Raw genomic sequence first — 9,350 nt, 5'->3', positions numbered from 1 at the left:
CCAGACAACTCTTTGAACAAACAAATATATAATTTACTGGACAATAACTTAAAAAGGGACAAATATTATTAAACAGTTCAAATGAATAAACAGAAAAAATATATATTTAAGCACAAATAGGTTAACTCAGTTTTCAAATTATATTACCGACATTTATACTTTCTTTACCCCGTTTAACTTCAAAAAAATACTAGAAACATTAACACACTGTGGTACCACACACACACACACACGCACACACACACAAGCAAGATAGAAAAAAACGTTGCAGGCCTGATGGTGGCTTGTGAGCGGTGCGTCCGAATGACGTTTTTTTTTCTTCGGCGAGGGAAATCACAAAAATCCAACTTACAGTTAGTCATTAGTCCCGGAAACACTGTCCCACCACGAACACGGAAAAACTCTCAATCCAGCAACGTCCTCCTCCGCAGGATACACACCGCCGTCCTCTCAGGTTGCAGTCAAACGTCCTCGGAAACAGGAACTCCCTGCCGTTAGCTCCCATGGTTAGCAAGCACACTAGCTAGCACTGCAGTCGGACAAGAGAAGTGCAGTAATGTACTCCGCTACACCGTCGTCAGTCCACTCACATATCCTCTAAGCTACTTTTCTCGTGTCGCTCAATGTTTCTCAGTCTCTTTTTGCAATTCTCTCTCTACCGTCTCTCTCGTGTATCTCTCTCGTGCGTCTCTCTCCCGTGCGTCTCCGGCCCGTCTCCCCTCGACGTCTCTCCAACGTTCCGTTCTCAAAAAAAACAACAACCCCTCCCTCACACGTTCACTTCCTCACTCACAACCATTCACCACAGACAACATTGACTGACAACAAAACTGGCCAATCAGTATAACACATTTCCAACTAAAGGGCAGTACGTATAAATATTGTTCAGTTTACACCTCTGCTAATGTTATAAACTATTTTGAATACTGTATATTAACTCCTAACTTTAAACATCCTGCAAAACTTTACTTACTGTAGAACTTAAGTGTTTAAAGCTCTCAGTTACAACTTTTTGGGATTCTCATTTAAACTAAATGGCTTTCAGTTTACCTGCATAACTAACTTTTTCTTTCCTACATATGACTTAGGTAGAAACTAACTGGTTTAAATCCCTTAGATTTATACTAGGGCTACACTCTCCCCCTTCTAAAAGATTTGATGTCCTCATCAAATTATATTTTAGATAACTTGAATCTGCTTATACTGACTAGGAGTATTGGAACTTTGACAGTCAGGACATAAGGCCATAGCATGGCACCAGACAGTCCGGCATGGATGACATCTTAAGTCTCTGTAGATGCCGCTTCCCACAAATACACCATGGCTTAGTACAGTCAAAGGCTGGTCAGAAGGCTTTCCAAGCTCATCATAACTCAGACGAATCACTGGTTTCGTCACCCTCTTGGAACGTTCACCTATAAGGTAATCTCCTTCATCCACAGTTACATCTGCTCTATCTTCTAACTCATTGTCTCCTTCTGGATCAAGGGTGTGAGGCAGATTAGCATCTGGAATGTTGACGGTATCTTGACTTGGGTCAACTTCTGCAATATTTCCAGCTGGTGGAGCATCTGGGACCGCATCAAGGACTTGAGTCTGAGTCTGTGTTGGGACAAACTCTGGCCGCAACAACAAATCTCCCCAGTCCACGGCTAGGGGTCGTGGTGGGTTCACATCCTCATCATCAGATTCTGAAGAGAGTGTAGTTTCCTCATTGTCGACAACCTGTGGTGGGCATTGGGCTTGCCCTTGCTGTGTCCTTGTTACAGGCCTGCGAGGCAGCTGTGGCTCTTCACTAGCGGCAGATAGTCTCACTAGATAGCCAATAGGTAACAGATGATTGCGGTGCACTGTTCTCACAACTCCTGTTCCTCTTTCTGGTTTCACTTGGTAGACTGGAAGATTGGGCATCCTTCCAACGACAATGTATGGCATTGATCTCCATTTATCTTTCAGCTTGTGCTTTCCAGTGACACCAAAGTTCCTCAGCAGAACCCGATCTCCTTCTTCCAAGACTTGGTCTTTCACCAGTTTGTCATGGGCTCTTTTGTTCCTCTGGTGATTTTTATCAGCAGCTTCAGTAGCGAGTTGATAAGCTTTGTGAAGATCTGCTTTCAACTTAGTAACATACTGCTGGTAGGTCACACTCTTTCCACTTCCCTCAGACACTCCAAAACAGATGTCCACCGGTAGACGGGCTTCTCTTCCGAACATCAACAAATAAGGTGAGTAGCCAGTTGCCTCATTTCTGGTGCAATTGTAGGCATGCACCAAATGACTGATGTTCTGACTCCATTTCTGTTTCTGATTTGGTTCCAGAGTTCCAAGCATAGATAGAAGGGTGCGATTGAACCTTTCAGGTTGTGGATCCCCCTGAGGATGGTATGGTGACGTTCTGGACTTACGGATTCCCAACATTCTCAGGAGGTCTTGGATCAACTTGCTTTCAAAATCCCGCCCTTGATCGGAATGTATCCGCGCAGGGAGTCCATAGTGTACAAAGTATTTCTCACACAAAATCTTTGCTACTGTTGAAGCTCTTTGGTCTTTTGCAGGAAAAGCTTGAGCATATCTGGTAAAATGATCAGTCACAACAAGGATGTTAGCCAATCCCTGGGAATCTGGTTCAAGGGACAGAAAATCAATACACACCAGATCCAGTGGGCCTTTACTGCTTATTTGGTTTAAAGGTGCAGCTCTCTGAGGTGGTGTCTTTCGTGTAACACATCTGCCACAGTTTTTGATGTACTGCTCCACTTCTGTTTGCATCTTAGGCCAGTAGAAACGGTTTCTGACGAGTTCACTTGTCTTATCCACTCCCAGATGCCCGGACTCGTCGTGGAGGGATTGGAGTACCATAGAAACATATTCCTTGGGAAGGACAAGTTGGTGCACCTCTGTACCAGAAGGTCTCTCGGTTACTCTGTAGAGCAGCTCATCAGCTATCAACAACTTGGTTGCCTCCCTCAGCAGCAGTGTGACTCTGGGATCATCGCCCTTAACTGAGTGAATGGGGGACCCTTCTCTGACCGCTCTTTTCACAGGAGATATTACAGCATCAGTATCTTGTGCTTTTATGAGGTCCTTCTTACTTATCTGGGTCAGACAACCAAAATCCAAACGGGTAGGAAACACATAGCACTCAGGAATAGCTTCAGGGGAAACCCCTAATGGCTCTGCACAGTTGCGGGACTCCCCAGCTGGCTTTTCAATGCTGATCTGTTTACAAAGAGCTTTGACACTTTCAGATGGAATGTTTTGCCACTCAACATTATTTGACAAGGGGTTGCGTGATAATGAGTCAGCGTCAATGTTGCTACTTCCTGGTCGGTACTGGAGAGTAAACGTGTATGTGGAGAGTGCAGCAAGCCAACGATGTCCAGTAGCGTTTAACTTGGCAGTTGTGAGAATATACGTCAGGGGATTGTTATCCGTCCTCACAGTAAAACTTGCTCCGTACAGATAATCATGGAACTTATCGACCACTGCCCATTTGAGTGCCAGGAATTCAAGCTGATGCACTGGATAATTCTTCTCAGATGAACTTAGCTTTCTGCTAGCGAAGGCGACTGGTCTTAGTCCTTCTGGGTGTTCCTGGTTTAACACAGCCCCTAAGCCCTTAAAACTGGCATCTATGTGTAGCACATATGGCTTGTTTGGGTCAGCAAATGCCAAAACAGGTGCATCCGTCAGGCATTTAATGATTTTATTGAAGGCTTCCATGCATGACGGACTCCACCTTTCTCCGAATGGTTCACTTACTTTGTAGTAGGTGTTATTGGGTACCTTCACAGCTTTCCTTGTCTTCTGGGTTGGAGGATAACCCTTGCAAAGTTCAGTAAGAGGTCTGACTATGATAGAGTAGTCTTTTATGAAGCGACGGTAGTACCCACAGAACCCTAGGAAAGACTGCAGAGACTTGAGATCAGTGGGCTGTTCCCAATGGGCTACCGCTTCAACTTTGGCAGGGTCTGTGGCAATTCCATTCTCTGACACAATGTGTCCCACGTAGGTTACTTGTGGCCGACAGAACTGACATTTGTCTATTGACAACTTCAAACCAGTTTCTTCCAATCTGTCGATCACTTTGAGGAGTCTTTGTTCGTGTTCTTCCAAAGTTTTTCCGAATACAATCAGATCGTCCAAGTACACTATGACCTCCAGCATGTGCATGTCGCCCACAGCCTTCTCCATAAGCCTTTGAAAAGTTGCCGGCGCACCTGTGATCCCCTGCGGCATCCTCTCAAACTGGTAAAATCCCACAGGACATATGAAGGCAGTTTTCTCTTTATCCTCTTCTGCCATCGGGATCTGGTAATAACCACTGCGTAAATCCAACACTGAAAACCACTTGCTTCCAGCTAAGCAGTCCAATGCATCATCGATTCGTGGCACAGTGTACTGATCAGGGATTGTTCTTCGGTTCAATGTTCGATAGTCCACACACATTCTCAATTTTCCAGATTTCTTTCGTGCTAAGACGATAGGCGAAGCATATGGACTTCTTGATTCTTTTATTATCCCTGCTGCCAGAAGTCCTTGAATGTGGCGTCGCAGGTCATCCAGCTCAGAAGGTGACACACGACGAGATCTTTCTCTAAATGGAGTACTGTCATTTAGCCGTATTCGATGTTCCACTCCGCTGGCTAAGCCAACGTCCCATTCAGTGGTTGAGAACACGTTGGACCTCTCTGAAAGTTTCTGTCTTAGTCGTTCTTTCCACTCTTCCGAAATGGGAGAATCTCCCAAGTCAAACAGTGAGGGATCAATCTTTGGGAGTGTTTCAGTCTTTGTATATGGGACCTCGGTCACCATATCAGCCACATACAGATGTGCAATCACTGAACCCATGGGAATGGAGGTGGGCTTTAGTGACTCATTCCGCATCAGCACCAGAAACTTGTCCTTGTCTAGGTCTTTCGCGAACAGAACAGTTGGCTGTACAAACACACTTGGAGGGAGAACAGGGGAGGGAGCACGTTCGGAGATGAGGATACTATCTTCCACTCTGTGTTTCTCTTTAACCTTACAGGTAGCAATATACTTTCCGCCAGCAGGAATGACAAGAGGACCAGGGCCAGACCACTTCACGTCAGCTACTTGATGGTCATCAGGATTGACTTTGAGAGGTGAGGTGGTTGATAAAGGTATGGCTTTCTGCTCTGTAACACATGCTCGCGCTGACCAGATGTTACCTGTCTCCACAACTTCTTTGTTGGGCGTGAACGGTCTCACTTTTTTCACATTAGTGCCAACCAGGACGGGAATGTTGTCTGAACAACGAGGATCTGGGCACACTAAAGCAAGAACAGGAACTGACCTGATTTTGCCAGGTTTCTTCTTGGGTAGCTCTAATTTCACTTGAATATAGCCTCTGTAAGGATAGCTGCTTTCTGCTTCACTTAGTCCCCAAAGGTTGAGACCACTGACTGGATGTATGGGTACATGTGTCAGATGCTTGGTGTACCAGCTGTCAAAGATGATCGTCACTTGTGAGCCGCTATCCAGGAGAGCAGTACATGATTTCCCCTCCACTTTTACACAGGCGGTGGAGGGTGGCCCTACTAGTCCTTCAGGTAGATGATCAGTCTGGACATGTGCTGTACTTTTCCTCACGTTGGCATCATGGGTGTCTGCTGCAGGTGTGGTCACACTTTTTACTAACTGACTTCCCCTCAGTTGTCGTTGAGCCCTGATCAACTTTTGTATCACTTTTTGGTGATTTTCTGGAGCACTGCATTTTGTCGCTACATGCCCCTCTTCACCACAGCGGTAGCAGAAAAAGTCACTTGAGGGTCTTTGAAATGAGCCTTTCTGCTGGTTAATGGCTGGAAAACCTTGGCTGGGTCGGGCTTCATAGGCCTCAGTTGCTGGTTTGACTGACATGATAGAGACCTGCTTTCTCAGTCTTTTTACTTCTTTCTTTAAGGCTTGTATGTCTTTATCTTCCATTGAGGCCTCTGCCTCGGGAGAAACTACAAACTCTGGGGCATGAGATTGAGAAGATGGCTTGGTTGAGCAGGCTGTGATCTCTGTTACTTGTGATTTTAACTCTTGTACCTCAGCTCTGAGATCTTTTATTTCTGCTTCTGCTGGTGTCATAACAGTCTTAACATGCACAGGTTTAGTTGGGTTCAACTTGTGCCGGGAAGCTTCATACTCCTCTTCAGTGCGGATCTCACTTAACAACTGTAGGAATGTGGGTGGCTTAGCTCTTCGCTCCCTTAGTCTAAGGTTTAAGAGCATCATGTCAGCTCTGGTGCCTCCTTTAATGAGTTGGTCTAGCCGCGCCTTATCTGCAGAAGTAGATGGCAAGCCTCCCTTCTGTATCACTTTATTCAGAAGTTTCTCCATCCGTCTTAGAAATGCTGAAAGCTTCTCATGTGGGTGCTGACACAGCATTCTAAAGGCAAAGTAGAGCTCCTCACCAGTTTCAGGGGTGCCAAAAGTATTCTCTATCACGTCAATGTAGTCGTGAGGAGTCGCCTCTGGGTTGTTAAAACGAACAGCTTGCAGGATCTCTAGTGCAGGGCCCTTCACACTCTCCATTATTTTCATCCTCTTTTCTCGGTCTGGTCGATCACACTCCTCTATCATTAGTCGAGCTTGCTCTATCCAGTTATCCAACTGCTCTTCACCAGAAGGTGTGGGGATGACTCCTGAGAAGGTTCGCAGCCTTCGGAATGAGCTACTGTCACTGGCAGACTTGGATGTTCTCTGCATGATATCTCCCACCGCTCTAATAATAGCTTCAGGTGTGGATGCTTGGAGCGGAAAACTCATACCAGGAACTTGTTGCTGCTCTGGCGTAATAGTCGTGCTTTGCGTATCAGTGGATACAATTTCCTCTTCAGCAGGTCCAAAAATCCTCCATGGCAAATCACTGCCTTCAGGTAACACATTCGGAGGGATGGTTTTTGTGTTGACTTCCTCTTTGCACTCACATAGCACAGTTAGGCTTTGACCCTGAGGATCATACATCCTTCCTCTGACCCTAACACGCCCAAGAGCTTTTATGGACTGTAGAGTTGTTTCAACGAGATCCACTTCAGTGTCTTCTGGGACATCTTTGACCAGGATGGCATGTGACGGGTTAATGCCTTCTCCTTTGCACCAGTGCCGTAGTTGTGTCATTTGTGCCATATGTCTGGTACCTTCACTACTGTTTAACTGAGCCTTTGCTGCTCTAGAGGCTTTTATGTAAGCTAACCTGAACTCAGAAAAATCACTGTTAAATACAATGCAGAGTTAACTAAATACCAAGGCAAGTTAAGGTGGCAAACCGTGTTATCTTTTCACTTAAACCTATTACCGCCAAATATTTAGCAAACTTAAAGTATTCCCTTCTGAAACGTCTTGCTTATCACCCTTAGCTAATCTTTAGTTGTCTGGGTCAGTAGCTAATATGAAACTAAATTAATCCCAGCGGTGCCTCCAATTTATGTAGCACCCCACACTCCCTACAATGCCCAAGCTGCAATAAACTTACTTCAGACAGGAATAATGGGGTGTTAGGGTTCGGTTCTTTAAGGTAGCTACCCCAAAGGTTTACCTATATTGGGTTAATGATATATTACCCTAACTTTACCATGTATATATATATAGTTCCATATTAGAAGAACGGACTCCAGACAACTCTTTGAACAAACAAATATATAATTTACTGGACAATAACTTAAAAAGGGACAAATATTATTAAACAGTTCAAATGAATAAACAGAAAAAATATATATTTAAGCACAAATAGGTTAACTCAGTTTTCAAATTATATTACCGACATTTATACTTTCTTTACCCCCGTTTAACTTCAAAAAAATACTAGAAACATTAACACACTGTGGTACACACACACACACACACACGCACACACACACAAGCAAGATAGAAAAAAACGTTGCAGGCCTGATGGTGGCTTGTGAGCGGTGCGTCCGAATGACGTTTTTTTTTCTTCGGCGAGGGAAATCACAAAAATCCAACTTACAGTTAGTCGTTAGTCCCGGAAACACTGTCCCACCACGAACACGGAAAAACTCTCAATCCAGCAACGTCCTCCTCCGCAGGATACACACCGCCGTCCTCTCAGGTTGCAGTCAAACGTCCTCGGAAACAGGAACTCCCTGCCGTTAGCTCCCATGGTTAGCAAGCACACTAGCTAGCACTGCAGTCGGACAAGAGAAGTGCAGTAATGTACTCCGCTACACCGTCGTCAGTCCACTCACATATCCTCTAAGCTACTTTTCTCGTGTCGCTCAATGTTTCTCAGTCTCTTTTTGCAATTCTCTCTCTACCGTCTCTCTCGTGTATCTCTCGTGCGTCTCTCTCCGTGCGTCTCCGGCCCGTCTCCCCTCGACGTCTCTCCAACGTTCCGTTCTCAAAAAAAACAACAACCCCTCCCTCACACGTTCACTTCCTCACTCACAACCATTCACCACAGACAACATTGACTGACAACAAAACTGGCCAATCAGTATAACACATTTCCAACTAAAGGGCAGTACGTATAAATATTGTTCAGTTTACACCTCTGCTAATGTTATAAACTATTTTGAATACTGTATATTAACTCCTAACTTTAAACATCCTGCAAAACTTTACTTACTGTAGAACTTAAGTGTTTAAAGCTCTCAGTTACAACTTTTTGGGATTCTCATTTAAACTAAATGGCTTTCAGTTTACCTGCATAACTAACTTTTTCTTTCCTACATATGACTTAGGTAGAAACTAACTGGTTTAAATCCCTTAGATTTATACTAGGGCTACACCTGTTAGAAAATCCACCTGCAGAGGGAATTACAAAGGCCCAGGTCTAACAGCTTAAAATTAAAATAGAAGGTCTGATAGTATTAAAGGCACTGCTATAATAAACAAATAGCATCCTGACACACTTATCCCTGTTGACACACAGTATGTAAAGCCAAGAATACAGCATCATCCACAGCTCTATTTGATCTGTATGCAAATTTTAATGGATGAATGAAGACAGGAATGCTGTAGATGATGTATGCCTTCACACGCTGTTCAAAACACTTCATAATCACAGAAGTCAGTGTGTTAGCCCGTTGCGTTTTATGAAACCTTACAGTCCTGACCAGGGGCACTTCACAAGCTCTTTCCCCTCTGGAACAACTGCTCGGTCTCTAATGAGGCAGACATTATTGTTGGCTCGGGAAACTCGCTCGTCGGTCTAACCATTCGTGCCAACATGCCAAACCGAATCCTCTGCTGCTGCTTTCTATCTGACTGCCATCCCGGCTGCTCCACACCCGTGTGACGCCCCACCTGTCCATCACTGTTTGTTTGCCTGTCTTCTAAGCAGTCCGGTGTTGGGCCAAACCACACAACCATCTGCC

General features: G+C 44.8%; 1 protein-coding gene across 1 annotated transcript; it reads right to left on the bottom strand.

Annotated features, from left to right (window-relative positions):
- Positions 1-372: 372 nt before the first annotated feature.
- On the bottom strand, positions 373-7,792 carry LOC116674510 (uncharacterized). The gene has a single exon (XM_032506944.1). It carries the CDS (start codon positions 7,141-7,143, stop codon positions 1,180-1,182), a length of 5,964 nt encoding a protein of 1,987 aa, XP_032362835.1. The 5' UTR covers positions 7,144-7,792; the 3' UTR covers positions 373-1,179.
- Between the last annotated feature and the right edge of the window lie 1,558 nt (positions 7,793-9,350).

This window comes from Etheostoma spectabile, unplaced genomic scaffold (assembly GCF_008692095.1).
Source record: "Etheostoma spectabile isolate EspeVRDwgs_2016 unplaced genomic scaffold, UIUC_Espe_1.0 scaffold00000499, whole genome shotgun sequence".
Lineage (NCBI taxonomy): Eukaryota > Metazoa > Chordata > Actinopteri > Perciformes > Percidae > Etheostoma > Etheostoma spectabile.
The sequence above is the reverse complement of the archived record's forward strand: the minus strand, read 5'-3'. Positions and strand labels throughout refer to the sequence as shown.

Bases quoted from the DNA above. Each gene is read 5' to 3' on its own strand.
- LOC116674510 (XM_032506944.1), bottom strand. From the start codon at position 7,143: ATGGCACAAATGACACAACTACGGCACTGGTGCAAAGGAGAAGGCATT.